At 41.0% G+C, this 27,500-nt stretch overlaps 1 protein-coding gene and 2 long non-coding RNA genes across 14 annotated transcripts in view; 2 read left to right on the top strand and 1 right to left on the bottom strand.

Annotated features, from left to right (window-relative positions):
* Positions 1 to 13,197, top strand: part of LOC121715846 — a 90,153-nt gene extending 76,956 nt beyond the window's left edge. For 3 of the 5 annotated variants that reach the window (XR_006033690.1, XR_006033692.1, XR_006033688.1), the window contains 3 exons: positions 3,622 to 3,684; positions 10,710 to 12,461; positions 12,584 to 13,197. This is a non-coding gene — a long non-coding RNA (uncharacterized LOC121715846). Of the gene's footprint in view, positions 1 to 3,621; positions 3,685 to 10,709; positions 12,462 to 12,565 lie in introns of all 5 variants that reach the window. The other 2 variants (XR_006033691.1, XR_006033689.1) reach the window with 2 other exon arrangements.
* A 9,253-nt stretch (positions 13,198 to 22,450) lies between these two features.
* Positions 22,451 to 27,500, bottom strand: part of ebf2 (EBF transcription factor 2) — a 26,419-nt gene continuing 21,369 nt past the window's right edge. For 4 of the 8 annotated variants that reach the window (XM_042101999.1, XM_042102001.1, XM_042102004.1 and 1 more), the window contains exons 10-16: positions 27,390 to 27,500; positions 26,888 to 26,976; positions 26,454 to 26,519; positions 26,103 to 26,280; positions 25,537 to 25,719; positions 24,183 to 24,353; positions 22,451 to 23,072 (exon numbers count right to left, since the gene is read on the bottom strand). The exon at positions 27,390 to 27,500 is cut by the window's right edge and continues 16 nt beyond it. In XM_042101999.1, the coding sequence (XP_041957933.1) occupies positions 23,038 to 23,072; positions 24,183 to 24,353; positions 25,537 to 25,719; positions 26,103 to 26,280; positions 26,454 to 26,519; positions 26,888 to 26,976; positions 27,390 to 27,500 (833 nt within the window). In that variant the 3' untranslated portion in view covers positions 22,451 to 23,037. Of the gene's footprint in view, positions 23,073 to 24,182; positions 24,354 to 25,506; positions 25,720 to 26,102; positions 26,281 to 26,453; positions 26,520 to 26,887; positions 26,977 to 27,389 lie in introns of all 8 variants that reach the window. The other 4 variants (XM_042102000.1, XM_042102002.1, XM_042102006.1 and 1 more) reach the window with 2 other exon arrangements.
* LOC121715944 lies at positions 24,692 to 26,223 on the top strand. The gene is made up of 3 exons (XR_006033717.1): positions 24,692 to 24,835; positions 25,147 to 25,758; positions 26,127 to 26,223. It is a non-coding gene; the product is annotated as an uncharacterized LOC121715944 (long non-coding RNA).

The following is a 27,500-nucleotide window of genomic DNA, read 5'->3' as shown; positions in this document are numbered from 1 at the left end:
CTCAATGAGCCAATCACTTGGCAAAGGGTTGTTCAGAAGCCAATCACGCATTCCAGCTGCAGGGGAAAGTTCCTGCCTCATTTTATTTCAAGATGAAGATGGAGTGGAAAAATATTTAGAATGGTTTCCAGTGTTATAGCACTTCCATTTTCCATTTCCATTTTCTATTTAAATTAGTCATATTTACTACATACATACATACATTTCAGTGTCCACCAGAAAAAAAACCGAATACAAGTGCCCAAGAGTGGAACTAACTGACTTTTGAATATACATTGAATACCTCATTAGTATCTATTAGTGATTTAGCCTATGCCATTTTGAGGAAACATGACATCACTGCTGTTGGGGTAGCAGAACATAATGATGCACCCTTACCCAAAATGAATGCTCTGTAATTTTATCTTGGCGCTATCAGGACTTCTGTGTCCATAGAGTAAGAATGCTTTCAAAAACATGACAAATTGCAGAATTCAGCTTCAGCATAAACACATCTACAGTCATACAAGAAAGAAGGCAGCTTGTCATATCCCTGTAAACATATTTTTGCCATGTTAGTATTTAGCCACTTAAAAACCAGTTATAGAGACCCTCCATGGCAGTGCACTTTGTGGTGTCTTGAAAAAAGTCTGTCACTTGCCAACAGGGCTGGCAGTGCGCATATGTTCGTTTTGTGTGCTAAAACACGTCCATAACAAGACTTCCATCCTAGGGGACACATATGCGCAAGGTGCACATTTGCACCTCACAAAGCATGCCCAACGTCGCCCAGGCCTTTTAACATGAAATGCAGACCACACTGTACCAGAAACCCAAATAAATTCTAGAACTCTTGAAATACTGTCATGATTAGCAACATTATCACTTACAGTACACTCACACACAAATTAATTGGAAGTACAGTCTAATGATTGATCTAATGACTAATCTTGAATGCATCAATGTTGCAATTACCCTGAACCATACCTCTGAAAGTCACAAAGCCAAGGATCTGAATGATTCTAAACTCCAGGCTTTCCAGAGGGAAAGAAATCTCATTTGCTCTGCTTGATATCTGTCCCTCCACTTTCAGTTTGCCTCATCCGTTTTGTCACAAAAACTTTCTCTTTCTGCTCACAGTTCGGTCTCATTTTCAATCGTCTCTCTCTTTCCAACTTAATTTTGCTGACCCACTAGAGATTTTCTTTTTTGTCACACTCATTCTCAGTTTAGCATTACTATCCTTTCTCTTAGATGCAGTTTATAGACATGTAAGACACTTTTCCACTGACCCATGTAATACAGCATATATGATACAATGCACTTGGGGCAAGTGCCTGTGTGGTATTCATATAAAGGAGACTTGTTTACAAACAACAACTTCATAGATGAGTTGCATGTACTTGACAAACCAGAAACCAGCAAAGAACTTCAAGCTGCCAAAGAAAAGCATGTCAAGAAATAGAGAAATATTTTAAAATACAAAAGACTGCAGACAATGGATGAAAATGAACATGTTCAGAGTGTCTGATTCACTAAATAAACACAATTTATAGTTCAAAATTCACAACAAATTGTTAGCAACAGATGTCACAGAGCTGTAGGCTTTCATAGCCCAGCGCCAGTGACATGTTGTCGACCTGGCTAATTCAATCTGGCCCCCTAATCATCCCCCAGTGTAATTGGCTCATTCACTCCCTCACTTTACACCTCAAGCTGGTATGTGGTGAGCGTTCTGGCGTATATGGCTGCCGTGCTTCACCCAGGTGCTACACCACAGGTGCTTTGGGGCAGCCGTGGCCCACTGGTTAGCACTCTGGACTTGTAACCGGAGGGTTGCCGGTTCGGACCCCGACCAGTGGGCCGCGGCTGAAGTGCCCTTGAGCAAGGCACCTAACCCCTCACTGCTCCCCGAGCGCCGCCGTTGAAGCAGGCAGCTCACTGCGCCGGGATTAGTGTGTGCTTCACCTCACTGTGTGCTGTTTGTGTTTCATTAATTCACCGATTGGGTTAAATGCAGAGACCAAATTTCCCTCACGGGATCAAAAACGTATATATACTTATACTATACTTATACTTACACACATTGTTGGTGGTTATTGAGCTTCCCCCTTCACTGTGAAGCGCTTTGCATGTCGAGAAGGGCTATGCAAATGTAATGTGTTCTTAATGAAGGAATGTGGTGACATGTCTGTGCCTCTCCAATGAACAGCTTAGCTCCACCCTTTAGTACTCCTTCATTATGATCTTCTTAAGGGTAAATTAAAATTACCATAGATATTCAAGTACAGTACTGTACATTTGGCAGTGGATAAATACCCTACTCCTTTGAGATTTGAAGACATGCTATACTGTATTTAGCAGTGGAGAAGGGCCGTAATCTGCTCTCTTCTCTAATCTGATGTTCATCTCTTCCAACACTGCTGCGCATGAACTGCTGCTACTGAAGACCCAGCTCTTTAGAGAACATCTCCTCTCATAGCACCACTTACAACAAGTCTTGCTGATCCTAGCACTTACCAGCCGTCTTGAACTGACACGTAACTGTTAAAAACAGCACTCACTGATGCACTTATCTTACTACTCTACCGTTTTTAAATTGTCTTAAAATGGTTGAGAATTGCTTAAACTTAAATTGTTTACCATGTTGTTAGTCGCTTTGGTTAAAAATGCGTCACCCAAATGTAATGTAATGTAATGTAATGCATGAAACCTGATTGTACTCTTCACCGCATGCTCAGTTACACTGTGTTGTATTAAATATATCAGGCCGTTTGTAATCAGTGTTCGCAGTGGTGAATTCCAGACTGGCATCCATAGTGAGAGCACCTGCATTTCCATGATCTGGGGAGCTGTACCAATCTGTCTCCACACATTCCCAGTTATTTTGACTGTACACTACTACACTACTACTAATTTCAGGATGAACCTAAAATCCACTGTAACCTTTACAGGTGAACTTAACGTGACCTTCTCTAAACTTTTGAATGCGCATGTCCAACAGTTCAATGTTTCAGTACTTTCTGTACTGAAACATTAAATTTCACCCAAAAGCCAGATAAAAGCCTAACTTTTTGTGAGTAGTGTATGTATTAGACTTGTCATGCCCAATGCAGCCCAATGCATTTGGGGCCCTTCTGTCCCCATACCCTCCAATCCATCCTTAAACAAAATAAGTAATTAACTCCAATTCATAACAATAATGTCCCATGGGAAGTCTGCATTTCATTTATTATAATAACTTTAATATGCGCCCTGTGTGGACTGTCACATAAGTGTAACCGAGGTCGTAATTCGTCTGCCGCTCACGGCCTTCGAACTCACCACCTCAACACACACCGGCATGGGAGTCGAACGCTCTAACCACTAAGCTAAAAGCCCAGGCTTCCAACTCAGCGGTTCGAAGCGTTCTTAAGGTTAGGGCTGTGAGGATTTACACGGGCAACTAGCACACTAGCTCAGTTCGCCTCCGTTACATAAGGATATGTTCTTCCTCTGGTCATGAGTTTGTGGTCATGTGTGTGTGTATGTGCGTGTGCGTGCGTGTGTTTGCGTGCTTGTATTGTGCATGTGTGTGTGTGTAAGAGACTTAAAGGGAGACAGAATCAATCCGCTAATTCATCTTCTCTCCACTCTCCACAGGTGAGGAACCCTGAGGGACCCCTCTCATTAACTCAGCTAATTTAGTCCCGCTCCCCACCAGAGGTACGCCACATGGCTACACGCTTTGATAGAGGTACATTTCTGGCAAAGACGCCATCAAATGAGTTGGTCTTCCCTCTGTGGTGTTACACAGAGCCGTCACTCAGCATCCGTCAGCTGGACCCAGATTACTTCACTACTCTGGTGTATAGGTTTGTCAGGATGTTTAGTGGAAACTACAGTCCAAACTCCGGTGGAAATTCTTTCACTGGTCTGAAAAAATCACTCTGACAACCAACCATAGAACCAATCTGAAATCAGTTCAGTATGGACCAGTTAGATGACATAAGGTTGTCTTGTTCTCTAATGTTCTTTTTTGTCTTGGTTTAGAGTTTGGGATGTGGTATTCTATTTCAGAACACTTTGCGTTATTGTTATATTTTACCTCATATTTTCTCATCATGACATGCTGTCAGTCTGGTATACATGTACCGCAACAGGAATCTTCACCTGTACTGTAGTTGAGTTAATATGATAGTGAGCCCGTGGAACAGGCTGAGAATGAACTAAAATGTAATCAAGTGTCTGTGCCTCTAAAATAAAAAAAAAATGTAAAAAATATTACAACCAAATAATTACTTGCAAGTGGGGACAAATTATGTCCCCATAATTGTGCCCATAACATATAGTATGTGGTGCCAGTAAAGATTGTGAAAACCCTGATGATTCATTCATCCCAAGTAGACCCATACAATGGGAGAACGGATAGAGGGGTTTCAGTCACATTCATGCGTATTGAACATATTTGAGCTATTGAAAATCATCTGAGCAGCTCTGAAACCTACCTGTGCTCTGTTCAAATTCCAGAAAGACCCTTCAATTTTGCATCTTTCTAAAACACTGAAAATTACTCATTTAGATATGAATCATATTGCACATTTTGGGTCTGCAATTAAGAGCTGGGATCGTAAATTTTGTCGCAACTGTTCTCTCACTTCCTTCGATTTGGAATTAATGTCCGCATGTTGACATCTTACTCAAGAGCTGCTCTCTGTCTCCAACTGTTGTCACCCCCCAACTCATCAATGCAGACCACAGGTCCTAGCATGTGTGATATTGAGCCACACATACACACACATAGGGAAGCACACACTCGCACACGTGCACACACATACAGTCTCACTGCATTGCAGCACAGGCAGCACAGTGGCTGAGCTCATCATAGCCTTTACTGCCCCCTATTGGCCATGTCAGGATATTACAGCCACCTTCAGACAGGCAACACAGAAGTCAGTGTCTAGACACACGCACAAACAGATATTACTCACAGTATACTCACACAGATTGGCATTACCAAAGCTTGTGGACCTTTTATCTTTTCAGCACCCAAGTCTGATAGTAATTCTGGATAGGTGTTGTAGTAATCGGTTTACCTATGGGTCATCTGACTGGTGGTGTGCCTATTTGTGACCAGTTTGTATCAGGGATGTCTCATTGGCAAGCCATTCAAAGAGGGTATCTCATATAAATTCCTTTCACACTTCACAGTCTGTCTGTCTGTCTGTCTCCCTCTCTCTGTCTGGCCCCCTCATATTAACCTTGAGATAACTCCCTCTTCCTGCCACAGCGAACACATTCCAGAAAGCTTTCACAGACTTTAATTGTGTTAATCAAACTGGCATCCTCGTTCAGTTGCAAACCATGAATGCGGAGAAGCTTCTGCCCAGGTGGCCCTGACTGAGCTCCCAGGCGTAGCACTGGGTCTGCGTAGAGCCGACCCTCGGGAACGTCGCCAAAGATCGGTGCCCTGTGAGAGGCTACCCTGTGGGGGAGAGCCTGTGGCTTTGGCAGCTCCAGTGGAGAGAGGGAGGGAACCAATAGGGAATGCCATATGGCAGAGAACAAACCAAGGGCAGGGCGGAGGTGTGTATGTGTGTGTGTGTGTGTGTCTAAGAGAGATAGAATCAGCTATTAAGTATGCTTTTGGACCTGATTCGGAAGTCATTTTCATGTATTAGTCAGATAAAATGTGTGAAACTCAGTATAGGCCAAAATGCATGCTGCTCCAGTGAATCAGCATGCATTCATGCATACACACAAACCAGTGTTGCCACAGTTACCTTGAAAAAGTAATCTGATTACTGATTACTCCTTTAAAAAGTAACTTAGTTACTTTACTGATTACTTGATTTTAAAAGTAACTAAGTTAGATTACAAGTTACTTTATTAGTTACTTTCAGCAGCTGCCGACAACACCCCCAACTCCTCAACATAAAAATGATAACCGGTTTTGCCAATACTCACTATACTGGAAGTGCATTTTAACAGCAATGTATAGCAGACATCCCAACCTAACCTACTTAGATACTGAAATTCAGATGTTTGTTCAATAATGTAGTAGTACACCAAATAAGGAAGGCCTATTGATAGAAATTGGTATAGTAAAATATGTAGATTTTTTTTCATGTAGCCTTGGCAACTAGCCATCTTGTAGCCTATAGGCCTGAGTAATATGCAAATGAAATTACACTTGTTAAACTCACCTCAACAAGTCTTTTGCAATCATTTACCCGCCGTGAGCAATGCTAAAGTCGCTGTTACAAACAGTGCAGTGTGCAAGATTATCATTATGTTTTAATCTTTTGAGACAATTGGGTACACTTTTGTGTAGTCTCGATGTGAAATGGGTCTTGAATCTCCCTTTTTGAGGGGCACTGACGCTGCCATGACGCTTCTGTTCCTAGATACACTGACTGAACTGATTATGTTTGGGAGAAAAGAGATATAGGGCTGTATTTTGGGTACCAGCGCATGGCGTAAAGTTCGTTATTAACCCGCGCAAAGTTGAATTCGGTATTTTGCACGTTTATATTTCAAGCATTGCGCCCAGGGGTGTGGCAATAGGGAGGGGCCTAGCGCGTTGTCTAAAAATAGCTATCATACACCACCTAAACCTGGTCAGAAGTCAATGGCGAGTTGTTCATATGCTATTTTAAGAGCGCATGTCAACAGTCATATTGGCAGGTGCACGCACCATCCTTCTATCATTCATGAACGCACACCAGCGCACGTCCATGTAAAGCATTACAAATTGCACGATTACAATGGGAAACATAATTAGAATAAAGATATTACGAAATACTTACGTTATTCACCATCATTTGCAAATTGGTAATGACGGTTAAAAGTGATTAGGGGAGAGGCGAGAGACACGTATGGAGCACAGCTGAAGACGCACTGTAACGAGATATAAGCAACTCCTCTGCAGGATAAATGTTGTTTTATTCAGTCATTTGAGCACATAAGTGTTGCTTTTTCCAGCCTATGTTTTCGGTGGTAACCCATTGTCAGTCAATAGTGAAAGTAACTGCATATAACTGTCTTGTCGTTGACTGACTCCTTGGTGAAGTTAGTTTCACTTTGCCAATGAGTTCAAATAATAGACGAGTGCAAATGCGTGAAGGCTATGCTAGGTTTTAGTAAAGCATGGTTTAAGAATGCCTATTCCATACGGTCTCGCAAGCAGCCTCCTTCAAATGCGCCGTTGAATGCCAAAATACAGATGCATTTCTTTGACATATCGCACTTTGCGCCGTTAAAAGGAATGACAGATGTCATTCTCATTGGTTTAAAATGATGTTACGCCCCAAACACACCCATATGACTGATTAAAAAATCTAGGAACACCTTGTTGCGCCATGCGCTCCACGTTTGATAACGAAACCCCTCCCAACTGGACATCCTACTAAATTTGAATAGACTTTTGACGATTGACGATGCACTTTAGAATGTCATGATACGGCCCATAAGCACTTACACTGAAAACTGATTGGTTGATTTAGCAAAACAGACCAGGATGCTCTCTGTCTTGGATGCGCTTCAGGCAGATTGTTTGGAGGGTTTGGAGGGTTTGGAGATCATGATGCCGTGTCCGAAATGTGCATCCATTGCTCAGAAAAATAAGGCTTTGACAAATTCTGGGAAATTCTTGGATTCTGCCATAGACCTCAGTGTTAAAAAGAGAGCCGATCACTGCATACATGTGCGGGGGCGTGTACTGCTACCCTATTTGCATACATTTCCAGGGACAGGAAATGGCCTCTCATGAAGTATCTTCATAATCAACCATCTTTGGCACCACTCCTCTCTCTCTCCCTCTCCGTTGTGTGCGCATTAAGCTATGCACACGCTTTTTGAAGCAAAGATTCTAGAATCTTTGATTTGAAGTCCGGTCTGGCTTGCGTGCTCTTGTTCGCTCTAGGTTCCGGGAGATTTTATGTAATTTGCGGGCATCAGGAAGCCGCTATCAATATGTGGGAGACTCCCAAAACTTCGGGAGACTTGGGATGTCTAGCTAGCAGGGCTTGAAAACAAAATTATTTTTCAAATGTTCCGTTCCGAACAGTTCAGGTAGGCCTATGTTTAACGTTTTCGTTCTTGCATGCATATCGGTCCTGAACCGGTTCGGAACGCAAAATATCGTTCGTTCTTAAAGTTCCGGCAGTGTTTGGCGGGCCTATCAAGTCTATTTTTGTGGACTTTACCTTAGAATAGACATACACATTATTTCCCCCTTGATTTAGCCTATACCGTAGCTATGCCCAAAAATAATAAATCACAGGCGGCATCCAAAAACATTCAGATGGGCTATCCATCCCATAGCCTACAGACTTACTGTAGGCCTAACCTATGCCTATAAATAATTTCTTATCAAAAATATTTCTGGATACGTGCTAAACTCCTTACCTGGTTGTAGCCTAAGTTTTATCCATATGGAGATCTTCAAAGGCTTGCGCTATAATTCCAACCCTGTTTATAAACAAACCTGTCTGTTGCTGACAAGGCCTATCTCAAATTTCCCGTTTAACTCTTCTACATAGAATAGGCTATAATTGCGCAAACATTTCAAATCCCGACTTTAAAACGACAAGGCGTGGACAGGCAAAATAGGCTATTATGCATAGGCGGGCTTGTTTTTCGCACAACCGGAAATAGTCTCCATGACATAGGATATGCTTTTGTGAAATTTTATAAAATATATAGAGAATGAAAAAAAAACGTTATTAACCGGTTTTGTGGATTTCAGAATAATGTTTCTGTTCCGGATCAGTTGAAGACCATTTTGTTTTCGTTTCCGTTTCCGCTTCCCGTAAAATTCCGTTCGTTTTCGTTTCCGTTCCTTGAACCGGTTCGGAGCCCTGCTAGCTAGACAGCACTTTGTCGCCAGCACAGAATGTACAAGTAATGACTGATGAAATGTGCATCTCTCTCTCTCCCTCCATTGTTGTTTACGTTTGTGTCGCTGCACGTGAATTGTCCTCATGCTGAAAACGTGAGCATAGCCTACATGACATTAATCCCCAAGACAAGAAGAAAGCAAAGAATATATCTTTTTATTAAGGAAAATGACAAAAATAGTAATACACAGTAACTTAGATGAGTAACTTTAATCTGATTACTGGTTTGTAAATAGTAGCGCGTTAGATTACTCGTTACTGAAAAAAGTGGTCAAAATAGACTAACGCGTTACTGGCATCACTGACACAAACACACTCATAAACACAGACAGACAACAACACACAAACACATTCACATACATTCCCACTGTATTCACAGATCTATACAAGAAAGCTCTTTGTTTAAAATAGAATACCGGTATCCAGAACTCTGTGTAGGACAGTGCCATTCTATTTCGAACAGAATATTGACTGTGCCAAGATCTGAGTGCTCCAGAACGGCTCTGATTGCGTTTGTCTTTCAGCATGTCTCCTGAATGGTCTTGTGAGCCCTCTGTTTAATTTGTTGTGTCTTGCTGTGGACTTGACTCAGGGACTCAGGGTGATCTACAGCAAGCGATCAACAGACCAACTGTTCTGGGACACTGGCTTACACACAGGCGCCAACATCGGTGATGTAGCAAAGACATCTGGGTTTAGGAGTGTTATGGCGGCTTGCAACATGCAAGGTAGCTGAGGGTGCACTATAATGTTTGCCCAGGGCACATTCAAGGTTGCTGAGGGTGCACTATAATGTTTGCCCAGCCAGGGCACACATAAGGCAGCACCACCACTGAATATAGTGAGTATGAAACGGGCCTTACATAAAACAATAAATTATTTGGATTTAAATTAAGAATGTCATTATACAGCTGCAATGAACTGTACAAGTGCATTCAGCAGGGAAAAACTTGTGACATAACACACTCTCTGGTGCTGCCCTATTTGCTGCTGATCTATTGTTTGGTGGACAAAACTTCAGCTTGAAATACTAGATTGTATTAGCTGCAACAATTGCTTACGTAGATTTCTGTAAATGTCCTTTTGCACTACTGGCTACTGTCCAGTACTTTCATTCTATTTATTTGCTTTTTAATGACTGTGTTTTGAAGCCCATTCTCTCCTCCAGTTCGTTTTGACTGTTGCGACACTGTGGGCACTAATTGGAAAGCAATTACAAGTCTTAAAGATGACAGAATGGAGTCTTTTACATTGTTCTCTGATGTTAACATAAAAGGTACTTTAGACTGTTAAAAACATGCTCAGATGCTATTTTACAAGGCCATTTACAATCCTACGATTAGTCTGGGGAAATAAAAAGGCCCATTTAGCAGATATCTAGTGTCCCCTCATGCTTATCTGGCCCCCACATAAATAATTAAGTGAGCTTTACTTTGATGCCTTGTAGCCAAATATCATTCATATAGGCTCCGTCAACTTCTACCTTAATCTCCAACTCAGAGTGGCAACGTAACATGTGGACAGCCTATCTATGCATCATGATGTCTTTGTTCAGATTCACCCGTTTTTTAGTGGTCATGCCAAAGTCTGAGATTTGCACATGAAGGAGGAAACGACCGTGTTTTTGGTTCATGGTAACTTTGTAGCATGCACCAAACCCATGATAGCTATAGTTCATTCACAAAATGCTTTTTGATTGTTGATAGACTTTGCACTTTGCGAACCATTTAAATTAGGGCCCTGTCTATAGCACTGTATTTTCTGTTGAAACATGTTTTTATGATATGCCTCCACTTTCTACCTTTTTGTCTTGTCGCATCACTATATTGTTGAACTTGTTTGTGTCCATAGTGTTACAGATCTATGCACAGTACAATACAAAAGTGAGAGGGTCTTTCCCCCTTCCCACTACTAAGAGAAGTGAAAAATGAATTGGACCTGCGGAAAAGGCTGTGGTGAGTAAGACTGAAAACCTTGTTATTGAAGAGTCAGGAAGCAGAAAGGACTTCAGCACACCGAGAATCAAATCCATTTTGTGCAGCTAATGTTGCTCATTAAGCAAATGTAAAACATATATTTTAGTTTAATGCATGATTTATTCTAAGTTCTGGCCAGAAGAGGTTGTATTTGTGGAGTTTTCAGTCAGCCAATGACTCATTTCAAATGACTCACCCAGCCTCAACTAAGGCACTGAGGCTGTGAAGAAATCAGTCTGTGCACAGGATTAAACAAAATCACAAATTCTCTACAAGAAGTGAAAATAAGGCTGGAGGCTGTTGTTAGAAACTATAGGGAGAAGTCATGTAAAATATTTGGGACTCAGCAGTTACTTCAAAAGCCAAAGCCCATCCCATGCACTGTAATTACACAGCACTACACACAGTATAACAGAAATGACTCAAATGTCAACAGTACCAGAGAAATTCATTTAGCTGATTTTCTGTCAGTATCTGTCCATGAGTTTTACTGTCCTCGTCTATGAATTGTTGAAGTTGTTGTTGTTGTTGTTGTTGAATTGTCTACTGTGAGGAAACCTCCAAGTGGCTTCTCCAAATGTTCCAGAGGAGTACGCCACGCAGCACTACAGCCCACTGTGTTAATGGCGAGAGGGGGACATGGCAGGATGTCAGCGTGTGACAGGAAGAATGACCTCACTCCCTTGGATATTTGACCGTGAGGAACAGGACTGCCATTGCAACCTTTGACCAAAAGATGTCTCCCTCACCTTTCTCATCTCACTTTTCCAGAAACCATGTGAAGTATTCACAGAATTTACACAGTATTCATACGAATGAATATGTGGCATGTAGTTGCAGTTACAATTTCTTTTGTCCTCAGATCCCTGTACAGTTGTTTCCATGGTGCACTATTACTTTTTCTTAGTGGTCACAACAATACATAGCAATGTAGCACATAGGGCTATGCTTTCTATGACATGCTATGCACATGTTGATAACGTCACACACACACAAACCAATGCTAATTTACTAGGCAAAATTATTTTGTCAACTTATACCACGATCATAACCTTGCATTCAACAGTTCTTCGTAGCCTAATTGAATTCCTTTGAAGTTACCCCTTTTCATATAACTTCTTTAAAAAAAATGACTACAAACATAAGACAGGAATTCTGCAACACTACAATTCTTGGTCACTCTTTCTTAAGTTAGTCTGGAAGTTGGTTGATTTATGATTTTATGGTAATCTGATAGATGATTTTGGTTTCTGACCTGCTGCCTGTTCAGCTAAAGTGATTAAGAAAAAGGTAAAAAAAATACAAACTCTATGAGTTGACCAGAGAATTGGAGGCTTTGGGCGTCCACCTTGATGAGGACAGTAACAAGAAGAAAAAGAAAAGCAAAAGGCAGATAAAGCGGGCACTCCAAAAGCTTCACATTAGTGAACTACAGAAGGTACAGTTGGACAAAGCCAATGGGCCAGTGAGAGCTGAAGAAGCGGATAGATGGCCTGTACTGCCCATGGAGGCAAGATGAAAAGAAAATAGATGATACTATAGGTGATACATCAAGTAAAAGTTGATGAAAACGGTGATGCCATTGATGGAAAACACAGTATCCTGGACAAAGTGGAGAACACGCTGAGTGAGTATAAGTGCAGATAGGCCAGTAAGTAAACAAAATACCAAAATCACATTTCAAAATTAAAAAAAAAAAAATCTGTGGGGGGGATTTTAACATTTTAACAGGAACATTCCATCTGACAGATGATGACGCTGCTGAGGTAGAGAACCCCCAAAGGCTGAGGGTGGAGAGAGAGCAGGAGGAGAGGGACAAAGTGCCCTTGGATGGAGCAAAGGCAGCGGACATCGCCATCCAGGGCCAGGAACTTACCCAGTGTAAGACAAAATAAACATTGGGGAAGAGTGCTACATCATGCATGTCATTTAAAAAAAAAAAAAAACGTAGTATGGCTAGTATGTTCTAATGACAAGACGCACCCAGGATGTTTGGAAGTGGAAAAGGAAAAAGTGCTAAGGCTAAGGCCCACAAACTATTCTTCATATCTTTGCTCTTGTGGATGTTTGTTTATTTTTCTTGTCACAGAAACACTTCGATAAAAGTAAGTCCACTTTGACTTGTACTGTGAAAGTTGTACAATGAGCATCAGCCCACTTTAATACTCTTCTGTCCAAATTTGTCCCAATGAGACTGATGGGTGATTCTCATGAAGCTATAGTTAACATGTCCGGGTCCTATTTTCTGAAAACAATATTTTATTAATAATAACTATGATATTTTCTACAAAGACAGTAAAGAATACTATAGGGACAGATGTTTTTATTATCATTTTAACAGTATTTTGATAGTAATTTAAACAAAAAGCACAGTCAATTCTCATTACCGAAATGTGTCCGGGTCCATTATTCTATTGTTTGTTTTATTTCATGAAAAGTTCTTTTTACATAAATTGAAGAAGATTATACAAAGTTGTGTAAAAATGTCTATATTTTTGGTTAATATTTATGGTATTTTACAAAAGGAAATGTTACATTTATTGTAAAATTATTGTGTCCACACTAAATGTTCCTCATTACCGTAATGCGACTTGCCTGCCTATAAAAAGTACACTGTTCCCTTAAATTAACAAGCAGACCCATGATGCAACACTTGGGACAAAAGGTTTAAAATGGAATCAAGTTCAGTTGTTCTCTCTTCTCTCACATCATGATATTTGTGTTAATGTCATAGAATCTTTATTATGTTACACTGTTGATTATCATTAACAATATGCTGCGATACTCAATGCTTTCAAAAATATATAAAATTATATTTGATGATGATGAAGACAATATAAGACTTTAATATTTTGTAAAGGTTAAGGTTGCATAGCCTGCTAGCATTTTGTGTTATTTGCCAACTTAGTCAAGAACATCTCATTACCGTTACTCCAATTCCTCATTACTACGCATTTTAAAGGGTAATAACGGTAATGAGAAGCTGACTTGCGGTAATGATACGGTGATGAACTTGATATAAGATGACTTGTTCTCTCTACTAGTCAGGTTCACCAATCACCCAACATCTAGCGTTCTCTCCACTAACTTATTTCTCACCCCATTGTTGAAAGGGGTTAACTACAGAGTGCCTGGTCCCTTGATATACTTTTACCTCGATTGTCTGGTCTGCTCTGTACTGGCTCTGTGTTTTTGACTGTGGATTCTGTCTGTCATTTTTTGGTGCCAAGTTGTGCCAAATAAAAGGCTGCAGGATGGCACTCAGTTAACTCCCATCTGAGCCTATGTGGGTGACATGACCAATGTACCTGTGGCCATGTGTCCATCAGCTCCATGTACCCGTAGGCCAAGTTGAATGATAAATGGATAACTAGGATATAACCTAGCAAATGTAGAGGTGTATCTATTAAGAGAGGTGGAAGAACAGTTCTATATTGATGGCGAGTTGATTCCGTCTATTGTGAAAAACATGACGAGTTTAGGGAGGCGGTACAATGTTGTTGGGCAGGAGCAGAAAATAAGAAAAGAGTTTGGTCTTGGTATCAGTTGGAAAGTGTGGGGTACTGTAAGTCTACAGCACAGGAGAAGAGACAGATGGTAACCAGCTTGTTTTGAGAGCAAAAAATATTTTGCGGACTATACAGTAAGTCACACTTTTTTTCATAGTTTTGCTGGTCCTGCGACTCAGGTGCAACATACATATATTTATATATATGTTTTTTTCCTCTTCATGACACATTTTTTGACTAGTGCGACTTCGACTCCGGTGCGACTTATAGTCCGGAAAATACGGTAGATGTTCAACAGCGGTGCCTCAAGCAAAACAAGGACAATGGATGAACTGGCATGATGTAGAGAAGAAGTATAAGTATATATACTTTTTTGATCCCGTGAGGGAAATTTGGTCTCTGCATTTAACCCAATCGGTGAATTAGTGAAACACAAACAGGACACAGTGAACACACAGTGAGGTGAAGCACACACTAATCCCGGCGCAGTGAGCTGCCTGCTTCAACGGCGGCGCTCGGGGAGCAGTGAGGGGTTAGGTGCCTTGCTCAAGGGCACTTCAGCCCTTGAGATCAACTGGAGAGGGCTAAGGCCATGGATGCTACTGCAACTGGAGAGATATATGGGCCATAGATGTGACTGCTTTGAAACCAGACAAATTAGCACATTGTCTAATTTATTGTGCTAACTATTCCCTTTTGATGATGTGATGGAGAAAGCCTTTGAAAGCAATAAGTTAAAGTATGCAGAACTGGTATCAGAGGTACCAGAGGGAAGGTGACTGACCAGCACACACAGTGGAGATAGGTGTTTGAGGCTTTGTAAGTCGACCACAGCATTTCTGTGAGATCTTAGTATTCAAATATGGTCACTGAAAGGAGCTGAAAAGGGAAATCAGTGGCCATGACTGAGGCCCTCATGGCAACCTGAATTGACTCTGAGATGTGTTAAATCTTGCTACTGTGTTTCCGGAGGGGTAGTTGTTGGTGCCCACTCTAGGGCTTGAGGTTTGCCTGGTTATGTTGCTGATTGGATCATAAACAGCCACAGCAATGAAGAGGAATGCCCAAAGAATTTGTTGGTAGAGAGTGTGGATGGATCTGGGAAGCCAGACACTACTGTTGAGCCTTCTGGAGGTGTCATGGGCCTAATAAGGGGTAATTAGGAGCTTACAAATTCTTAATTAAGGGTCTAGTAAGGGTAGAATAAGGTCTTGCAGAATAAGGTATTAATTAGTGACTTATAATGACTAACAAATGGCTAGTATGCTACTAATATACATGTTAGTAAGCAGCTAATTAATGGTGAATATGCGTGTCTTACAGTTTTTTCTGAATGCTTAAACACATTTTTTGTAACTATGGCTTTTTTTGCAAAACTCTACACACAAATGGCAAAACCACTCACTGAGTTCGCAAAACTAAAAGCACAAACACTGCTTTGCACTCAGTTTGCAATTTTGTAACACACACTTTGCACAACTGTAGGCACAATGGCTATTATTTACACTATTTTGCCAACTCTCTGGCACACTTTCTCATGTGAAAACTGTTTTAGATAATTAGTTCACTTTGCAATCAGCCTAAGCACTATAAATAAGCCACAGGTAATGTACAATGGGTACGATGGAGTGAGCAGGAAGAGTGAGAAGAGAAAAAAACAGACAAAAAAACAGTCTACATGTGGGGATATTGTCATGTCAGGCCTGGATACGTCATTCCAGAATATATTTTTCCCGATGCCTGTGATGTAGACAGAATTTTGAGAGAGACGACCCGATGTAGACTGATTTGTTTTGTCTCAGTGAAATGCTATTTTGTGTTTTGATTTGGAAAAACACACTTGTGTTTGTTTTGATGTGTGTAAATAAACACTAATACTTGAAGTTGGGATCCCTGTATGTTTACAGAACTATGACAAAAGTATGACCTCAAACTGACATAGTCTACCTTGTGCACAGAGAAAGCAAAAGCCAGATGTGTTTTTTATTCATACCATCAGTGTGTTGTTGGCACATTGTGTGCTTACTATTGTGATGGCTTGTGTTTACTGTTAGATACGTTTTACGAAGGTGTGAAGAGTTAAGCAAGGTGTGTTAGCTTTTGCAAGAGAACTACAATGTTTTGCTGATTGGGTGAGAGGTTTTGCCATTTGTGTGTAGAGTTTTGCAAAAAAAGCCATAGTTACAAAAAATGTGCTTAAGCAATCAGAAAAAACTGTAAGCAATCAGAAAAAACTGTAATATAAAGTGTTACCAAGTTGTTGTACTATATGTTATACTTATATAGTTCACATTCTATTTAGTCACTTAAATGAAAAAATCAATCAAATGAGGTAGATAATATTTTGATGTCAGTTTGACAGGCTTCGTGAGATTCACCCTCATGCATTTCTGAAGATTACACCTCTTACTGTAATGACCGTTTTAGATTTAGTTTGAATGATTGTAGCTGCTCCACCCAAAGCAAATTTCACCAATGTCGGTTGTGTGGTCAAAATGATTCTGGGGTGACCAGTCTATCAAAAAACAGGAAAAAATCAGTTAGAATCTCAGAGCATATCACTGTGAATAAAAGTATCTGCCAAGTGAATCAATGTTTATGTTCATTTAGCATCAGGTCATTCGCTACTGCAGTTTCCCTGTCTGTCCAGTAGGTGGAGATCAGTCCACACAGTCCTCCTCTTCTATTACACAGTCTGTGTACAGATACTCAGGCATTTCTACTGCACTGAGGTCATGTCCTCCATCATCTTTCTCAAGGTTTTGGAGATTTCATTAAATGAGAATTGAGCTGATGACAACTAAGATCTGTGTATTAACACAGCATTGCATAACGTGTTTTTATACATGTAATTGTAGATACACATGCACTTAACCTACCATATGAATTGCATTTCTAGGTGCAATCTGATAGGAATGAGGTGGTGAAACTATAATGTACCGAAATCTGGGCCATGATACAATATTACGATTCTTTTCATTTTACAATACAGCAAATGTTTTGGAATTGAATTCTACAATATATCTCTATCTATTATGACTACTTTTTGAATACTTTTTACAATTTCCGCTGTGATGCAAGACCAAAATTAGGTATTGTGAACCTTATGAAAACAATGTTATCAGAGTAGTGGTACATACCAAAATAAAATTTCGATCATAATACTGAATAAATTGCTCTTTCTCAAAATAAGACTAAATTAGTTTGAATTCATGGAGTGTAGTACAAATAATTGATGGCTCACATGAAGAAAAATAAGTGAAAGGGTATCGAGTGGTGCCACAGGAAAAAAGAAAGGGGGAAGGTGAACAACAGGGGTAAAGATAGGCTCACTGCCATGAAGGCTAACCTACATTTTGGGAAATTAGGGAATGCAACATTGACAATTACTCTCAAATGCAATGATGGACGGGTTGCCTTTTTTCATCTACATGATCAAATAATAATTATCACTTTATCACATTATCAACAGACTTTTTTTTTTATTTTGAATCATGCAACAGAGGAGACAGGAGCGAGAGAAAGAAACAAGTTGTTTTTCCTGAAGAGGGAGAGAACAGGGGAGACCCTTCTGAGACGAGGAAAGGAAAAGAAGGAGAAAGAGAAGAGCCTTCCCCTGTTCAGCTCCCTCTGCTCTCCAGCTAACCCTGCACATTCATCATCCATTCATTTCCTTCATGTGATCTCATGCCATACTTCCTTATTAGTCTACCTTAGTCTGGTCTTACATTCTCTCTCTCTCTCTCTCTCTCTCCTTCTCTCTCACTCTATGTAGTGTATGTAATATAGATAGATAGATAGATAGATATATATGTAGATAGATAGATACATAGATACATAGATAGATAGATAGATAGATAGATAGATAGATAGATAGATAGATACTTTATTGATCCCCAAGGGGAAATTCAAGAAAAGGGGAAATTCAAGTATATATATAATATATTGTTTAACAGGTTAGTATGCGAGTACATTTATTGTTGACCAAACTTACTTGTCAAATGTTGGGCCTGCATGTCTGTTCAGGACAGACATGGCATGTAGCTCACTACACATGTAAACGCACATTTTCATCAGGACTCAAAAGAGACTCCAGATGAGACTCTCCAGTCAATCAGCCCTTTAATCACCCACTCCAGCATAGGTCACTGTCCTCAAGGCTCTCTCTCTCACTCTCTCCCACCTCACTCTGTTGGTCGCAAACATACACATAATTTTAGATATTAAAACAAAATTAGAAACCGCTTCACACACACTCACACACATACACACAAAGTCACACGTTCAGACATTTGTACACAAACACACACCCAGTGAGAGAGAGAGGCAGCAGGTGCTCCTTCTTGGGCCTTAATTACATGATCTCTGATTCCTCTAATTGATATGCTAATGAGTGTGTAATTAATGCAAGAGCAAAAACATCCGCACCCCTATTAATTAATGAATTTATTTGATCATATATGGCCTGCTTATTTACGCTGCAAGGCTTGCTGTGTGTGTGTGTGAATCTCAACTCCTGGAATCTTTCTCTTCAAAGAGGAAATATTTCTTCTGCAGAAGAAAATGGAGCTTTATTTCATGTCACTGAATCTCCACAGCAGACACACACTAAAACCATACTTCTGAAGAAGCTAAAATATCCCTTGTTCAGAGTAGTTAAGATGATATACTTACACACACACACACACACACACACCATTCACACATCTGTCAGAAAGGCAGAAATAATATCATTAGAGTGACTAGCCTGCTTAACTAACCAATAAACACAAACACACACACACACACTCACCAGGGTGATGGATGATTCTAAAAGAAGCCAGGTCAATTAGTGTGTGTATTCTCCTCAGACACACAACTACAACACACACACACAAAACTGTCACCCTGTCTGGGTTTAATTCATCAATCCAACAACTGCTTCTCAACACACCCACACACGAGCACTTTAAGCTTATCAAAACACACTACACACATGATTTGGTTTAATGTCGTAATACATTTACATGCTCAGGTGTCGTATCAGATGTAAAAGCAAGACTCTTGTGTTTTTAAGCATGTTTTCCTTGGTTTTCACGACTGCTGAATACAGACACACATACACAGCCTCTCTCATTTCTTTCTCTTTGTGTGTGTGTGTGTGTCTTACATTTAGAGGCTATCCCATGGGATTGCTCTGTCAGGCCCATCTGCCGGTCCTCTCTGCTGGCCTCAGGGGAGTGCGCGCGCGTGTGTGTGTGTGCGCACGTGCATGTGTGTGTGTTTGTTCGTGGACAGAGACTCAGTATTTCTAATGGTCAGATACAAAGGGAGTATGATTGGGAAGAGCTGTTTGTGGGTGTGTGTGTGTCTCAACGGGTCTTGTTCTTGGCAGTAACCTAAATTACCTCAACTCAGAGACATCTAGAAACAAAAATACATATCCCCATACCTATATGAACACGCACATACGCACACAAACACACACAAACACACACACGCAAACATGGGACTTTGGCTACTGAGCTAATTGGGTAGATTAACACAACACATCCCCTGAGATAGAGAGGGCAAGCTGGGGTATTTCAGACACACAAACACCCTGACAGAAACACACACACAAACCACACAAGGACACACACTTGCTCATACTCTTACACACATTTACAGCCCAATGAAACTTACAAATTAATGTGAGTGTGGCTAAGTAGTGTTTCTTTGTCCCTGGAGGTCCAGTCCACAGGACGGCTTAGTTGGAATCAGAGTTGTTGATGTTTTTTGGAGCTGTGATTACTGCTGTCTTACTTATTGCAATAGTTATTATTGCTGCCAGGGCTCAGTGAGAAATGGTTACAACTCAAAGATCGTTGCCGGAAAAATAATGGCAAAATAAAATGCAGAGGGCTTGCCAAACTGATTATATTATCAAAAGCCTTATTTTGAGGAGTTTGCACAGATTCATAAGTAATTATATATTATATTTGTTTTGTCCTACATCACATCTTAGCATACCAGCAAAAATAAACAGTAATATGAAAAGAATATGAAGAGGAAAAAATGACTACATGGACTCTTTCAGTCCTTTAAGGGTTTCTCAGATTGTTTCTAGAGATGAGGACTTTGTGTTCGGAAAACCACAAGGGAGGATTTTCTAAAGAGTCCTTGTCATGGGTGTTTGGTAATTGGTTTGAATGCTGTTTTGAGTTGTGAGGACCACAAGTATATTTGTAAACAAGAAGGTATTTGAATGTGTGGGTGTGGTGCTATAGGTAACATTTTGTTTTCTTAAGAACCTCCATGACCAAGGGCTTTAGTTTCACACTTTTAGAACTGTCTGACTTTTGGAGCTGATTGAGCTCAGATTACACTGAATACCAGCACAAATCAGACAAACCTGTGTTGGGGCACTGACCTGGGATCAGTCAGTAGTCGGATCCTTGTAATCAGATTGTCTGGCTGAGACAGCAACTGTCTTTGCAAGACCTCAATTTATACCTTGATATCAGCATGGTGTAACAGCCAAAGCTGCAGGGAGCAAACACAATGTACACACACACACACACACACACAATTGACCAATTGCATACAGGACACACTAAAGCACACACAGTTTGCACAGAGATGCATAAAAAAGAGGCTCAAAACCACAGACAGAGAGACACACACACACACACACATAAATGCAGACAAGAACATATGGCTGCTGACAACAGAGTGGCATTTTACTTGTCAAATTAGCAACATGAAAGAGAGGAAGGAGGAGGGGGTCACAAACACAGAAACAGTCTAAAACCAAGCAAGAGAGACAACAAGGCAGTGAGAAATGGGAGGAACTGGAATTTAAAACAGCTTGAAGGGTTTTATCATCATTGGAACATAGCAAACTCTGACACACACACACACACACACAGAGAATATAACACCTACAAATACTTCTTAAAGTTGCATTATTGGCATGGTTGTCATGTGCTGGATTAATATCCCGAGCAAAAGAAGAGCCTCATTAACTAATGTCCTAATTACTCACATGTACACAAGCACACAAATCCAGCCCAATTACTGCTTCTTCTCCCTACATGCTATGTGTATGTAGTTGTGCATGTTTGTGTCTGTATGCATGTATTTATGAAGGGGGTGCAGTCATACTATTTTATTCATTTGAGATCTGTTGACAGACAAAGTGATGCATTAAATATTTTGCCTTTTCTTCCAGAGAAAAACAACCAGATGTCCCATGGTTCATAAGACATATTTAAATAGTCAAGACATACTAATGATAGAACGTGTATGTGTGTGTGTGTGTGTGTGTGTGTGTGTGTGTGTGTGTGTGTGTGTGTGTGTGTGTGTGTGTGTGTGTGTGTGTGTGTGTGTTGGGGGTGTTAAACACAAACAAGGTGTGCGAGTGCATGGAATTTTATTTTTCTTTGGACAGATATGTGAGGCCATCAGGATGCTGTGAGCAGCAGACACTGGACAAACATAGTAAAAGTCAGAGTTGTATCAAAACCAGATTCATCTTCTATAACATATCACAGGTGTGGAAATATCTGACTTGATGGATGAACTATATGAACTATATCCCCATTATTTAAGCAGGATGACTACAAAGTCTTCTGTGACATTACAGGACAAGAACAAAGAAAAATATCCTTGTTAGGTTACTATGATCTCAACACATTCTGCTAAATTATTATCACATTCTGCTTCAAAAATGAGGATGTTGTCCAATCAGATTTTGTTGTCAGATCATTGTGATGTCATCACATTCTGCTACACCATTATGATTTAATTTCATTATGCTAGACCAGTTTAATGTCAACACACTGTAATACATGTAATGGCAACATGCCAACACTTATTGTTTTGTCATTACTGTATATTCTGAAAGACCATTATGAGGTTATAATGTGCAGCTTGGCTGGGGTAAGAGGTGAGCAGTCAAGGGTTCCTCTGGGATACATTACATCGTTCTTAGGTAAAGTAAAGAAAATGAGAGTAACAAGACAATACATCAACAACAACAATTGCAACAGCATTAATAACAATAATAATAATAATAATAGTAATAATAGCAATAGTAACAAAATGACAAAAAAATGCAATAACATGGTCATAATTATATGAATTAGAAAAAAGGCTTATATTATTTCTAAAACTATCATAATAACTTATATAGTTTTGTTTTATTTTAAATAAATCCTTATATGAAGTAATTTATGTCAACCCTGGATTTCAAGTCCTGTAGACTGATGAAAAAAGTCTCTTGCAGTGAAATGTGTCTCTTGCAAAGAACCTGCTACTGCAAAAATAATTAGGTAACACATGTTGGATGTTTGTGTGTGTGCACACATTGTGTGTGTGTGTGTGTGTGTGTGTGAGTGAATGTGTACTGATGTTGATGTGAAAGGAAGAAGAAACATGGCAGCTTCTTTGCAAGATGCAAGAAGCAGATTCATAGTTTATCCGCACTTCTCACATGCCCAGAACCCCCTTTTACTGTGGTTACATCAACCGTGTGCTTCAGTCACAGAGACTTGGAGAGCCTTCTGCAGGTTCCACTGCATTTTGCTGGCTTCTCTCTGAGGAATGTCTGGAGATTTAGAAAGGCCTCTGGGATTTGTTGACAGGCAGTGATGTTCGAAGTGTGCCTGCAGCCCTGAGCCTAGGCTGGCTGTAGAGTTTGTAATTGGTCAGGAAGAGATGATTGGTTCTTCTTTACATGGGTGGGACCACCAGGCCAGTCATTGCTGCTGAGAGAATAGAATACGCTGTTTGAGTTGCATACACTGGAACATACACTTGTGTCTGTTATTTGTGTGCATCTAATTTTATGTGTAAGACAGACTTGCGAGAGGAATGTAGGGATTTAATGTGGATGTCCTGTATGTGTGTATATGTGTTTGTGTGTGTGTGTGTGTGTGTGTGTTCGTAACAAACAAATTTGTAAGTAAGTGTGCGCTAGACTGTGTGTGAGTGTGCATGTGCGTGTGTGTGTTTGTTTGCGTTGTACACTTGACTATGTATGGCTCCATTCACACCTGGTAGATGATCTTACTCCCCCCGCACAAGTGCAACGGTGCATTTTTGTAACCACCAAGTGTGCAAGTATTTTGAATTAGGGATAGTCAGGTTATTTGAACGTGCTAAACTTTACCTTATTTTGTTATGCTTTCACTTTATTGAAATCCAAGAGGAGATCCGTAGCCTAAATCAAAGATACACCTTCTCACTACATACACAAAACGTTGCTGTACTGATCTTTGTAGTGATTCCTTTTTTCAGAAACATTAAAATATATCCATCAACAGTGTTGTGTGTAATGCATTACAAAGTAACGAGTTACAGTAACGTAACTACTTTTTCGAGTAAAAAGTAGTGTAACGCACTACTACTGAAAATTTGGTAACGTAACGTAGTTCCTTTTTTTATATCGGCGCAAAGTTACTTTTCCTAGGGACAGGTTTGACAGCGGACTGCTGGACTGCTTTCTCGGCTGTGCTCTTGCGCAATAGGCACAAGCTCCACACGGTACCCTAGCCTAATGTGAGCTATTGGCATGTTATGCAGGGGATAACGATTGAGTAGATAGTTTAAAATCTGGCCCAGGATGCATTTCTGTTCACATTACTATCCAATCAAATGCGTTCCTGACCATCTAATGACCGGACCTCGTCTGTGGATTGAGGGCGTTCACGCTTGGCATTATAGGCATGAAATGGCCAAGATCGGATCTTTCTGCCTCTGTCTCTATGTGTGTGTGTGTGCTTGACTAGGTGTCTACAGCATGTAGTGTGTGTGCTTGTCTGTGTGTGGCTACGTGTGCATTTGTTTGTGTGCACTTGGCTATGCGAGTATGTTACCTCTGAAGCTGTTGCCAGAGCTGGGGCAAACAGGGGAGGGTGACCCCTGGGGGCGGAGGACCGGCGCAAACGCGCTCTTCTGTTTGGCCGAGGAGGAAGAGGTGGGGAAAGAGGAGAACGGCAGCAGAGAGGAGGACGAGCCCGACCCGGGGACTGGACTAGATGGCATCACTGTGACATGGGGGGTGGGGGGGGGGGGATACAATTAGAAAAGATGATAAAAGACTGGGATTATAAAAATCCTAGCCTGGCTCATTTTCATTTCACTGAGATAACTAGTCTGGCCCCTCACAATACACAAACTTTTCCCTCAGCCACCAGGATCACGGGCCAATCAGTGATGAAACGGGATGGCAATAGACCCTTTCAACAATAACAACAAAAACAATGCTTGAACGTTCTATTTGGGCCCCAATCTACTTCCTCTCTCTGGAATGTTAAAACGGAAGTCTTGTGGGGCCAACTATGATGCTGATAATGGAACTCTCTTGAAAGGGTCCATAGTTTCGAAATCAAAAGTGGCTGTGGTACAGCCGCACAACAGTAGTAGCAACACCTTCAAACATTAAAAAAGTTGCAGTTGGAAGAATGTGTAAATTTATACAGCAAAGGTAAATACTTTGTTTCTTGCCTGCCGATGCGGTTTATTATCAGTTAATAAAGGTAAAGTGACGCAAGTCTACGCCCATTATGATGCTAAGGTTGGGAAACAAATTTTGGTAATATGCCTTTTTTGCCTTTCTCTAGCTCTAGACATGTAAACACACTATGGGTGCAACAATTGTGAAATTCTGGGCCAATATCGAAACCAATATTTCTTTCTTTATTTGTTTACTTTGTTTTCTTGTTCATTATAGAAATTTCAGAAATTTTCATTAAAGAAAATAAGTAATCAAGTACTACTAAATAGTACTTGATTATTTTAATAGAAAATAAAATAATCAAGTCTTTCAGCCCTTCACAGCAATATCTCAAAATGTGCCTGTCCATGCTTGACACAACATTTAGTTGATGTGACATAAGAGATATAGATCAGCCATTGCTATGGGTGAAGTCATATCAATACCATATCATATCATATCTTGAATTTCCCCTTGGGGATCAATAAAGTATCTATCTATCTATCTACCTATAGCGTGATAGTTGATAACAGGTAACAAGTCATATCGGCCGATACTGAGATTAAGCTGATATAACAGTGCATCCCTAAAAAGCACAGCAGTATAGTGTGGGACACAAACAAACACTGAAAAAGTGCAGAGTTAGAGACAGTGACAGAGAGGGCAAGATAAACATATATAATGAGAGAGAGAGAGAGAGAGACGGAACATGGAATGAAAAGTAGAATACTTACTGCCATAAGGGGAAGCTGATGGAGAGGCGTTACTGAACCCTGGCGACCCTGGTACTCCCAGGCTGCTCATGGGCACGGCACTGTAGCCACCACCCATCCCCCCGCTGGCATACCCTGACTGCTGGGGCGTGGAAGCAGAGGGGTACCCTCGTGGAGAGAGGCTACTGGAGTTACGCATGTAGCCTGTGGAGTGGCAGAAGATGGCATGGAAAAAGAATTACGGTATTGACCTCTAAAAACTATTACATTTTACATTACTGTTCCTTTTACATTTTACATTACTGTTCCTGCATGTATATGCAAGTATATATTGACTGGCTTTACAGTTTCTTTGGGTGACAGTGAGAAATAAAGAAATGACATCAGAAGTACATCAGAATTGAGCATTGCTTGTGTCATTCATTCTGATGTGATTCTGATATTGTATTTGATGGTGTGTGTGCGCCAGTTGTATATTGCATATGTTATGTGTGTTGTAGGGGTGTCTTTCTGTGTGTGTGTGTGTGTGTGCCTTTCTGTGTGTGTGTGCGTGTGTTTGCTATGTGGATATCAATGTCTCCCCTCACCCTGGCTGGCGCTCTGTGGTTCAGGTACACTGAGGCCCAGCTGAGGCGGCGGGTAGGAGCTGATGCCCATCACACTGCCATGGGCGGGCGAGGAGGGCAGAGCCTGGAGCTGACTGTGAGGTCGCGGAACGCTGTAGAGAGCCTCCGCTATGTCCGCAGCCCGCTTCAGCAGCATGTCCTACACACACACACACACACACACACACACACATACAGAGATATGTCAGACATTATGAAGACAACATGCATTAAAGTGTGAGTGTCTCAAGTGGCTGGAGGAGGTGTGTGATGACATTTTACACAACACAACCACAACACTGTAACATGCAAACTGAAGTGGATCAGCAGTACCTGATTGCTGTGGGGATTCCCGTACAGTGCCTCCACGAGATCTGCTGCTCTCTTCAACAACATCTCCTACACACAGAGGAATCAAATCAGTGTGTGCAGATATAGTATGCGACAAAAGCAGAAGAGAGTGGATGTTAAAGGGGTGGTTCAGGATTTTGGACATATACATCGATTGTCTGGCGTTATAATTTTTTTGCCTCGGGTGTACTTTGAAGTGGGTAAGACTGTTTTTAGTGGCAGGCTAACACATACTGATGACTTGCGCTAGCCTAGCACCTGCGAACTCTGCAACTAGAAGGACTGGATGAAACGTGTTGAAAACGGTCCCCACTAATAAATATCACACTTGCTAACTTGGAAATGAGGTCCTATGTCCAAAATCCTGAACCACCCCTTTAAGTACAAGGATGTGAATCTCTGTATGTTGCATTCACCTTTGCTAGTTTGTCTGGGTCTCCTGGGTGTCTTGGAATTACTTTCTGAAGCCTCTGGAAGCCATAGTCTATGGTGGGCTCATTCAGTGCTGTATGAACACACATAATACACACACAAGGATTAACCAACACATTTAAGTAAGTAAGTATAAGTATGTACTCTTTTGATCCCGTGAGGGAAATTTGGTCTCTGCATTTATCCCAATCTGTGAATTAGTGAAACACACTCAGCACACAGTGAACACACAGTGAGGTGAAGCACACACTAATCACGATGCAGTGAGCTGCCTGCAACAACAGCGCTAGGGGAGCAGTGAGGGGTTAGGTGCCTTGCTCAAGGGCACTTCAGCCGTGCCTACTGGTCGGGGTTCGAACCGGCAACCCTCCGGTTACAGGTCCGAAGTGCTAACCAGTAGGCCACGGCTGCCCCACCATTTCTCACATGTGACCGAGTGTGCTTGTGTCTCTCCACAGGACAGACTGAGAGAGGGGGTAGTAGTACCTGTGTAAATGAAGCGTCCTGGTGCTCCTTTGCAGAACTGCTTTGACTTGTAGGACAGTGTGACCTCCACGACCCCAGGGATGTGGCGGGGAGGCGTCTGCACCCGGATGG

The sequence above is a fragment of the Alosa sapidissima genome, chromosome 8, assembly GCF_018492685.1.
Source record: "Alosa sapidissima isolate fAloSap1 chromosome 8, fAloSap1.pri, whole genome shotgun sequence".
Lineage (NCBI taxonomy): Eukaryota > Metazoa > Chordata > Actinopteri > Clupeiformes > Clupeidae > Alosa > Alosa sapidissima.
This window is presented reverse-complemented; position numbering and strand designations above follow the sequence as displayed.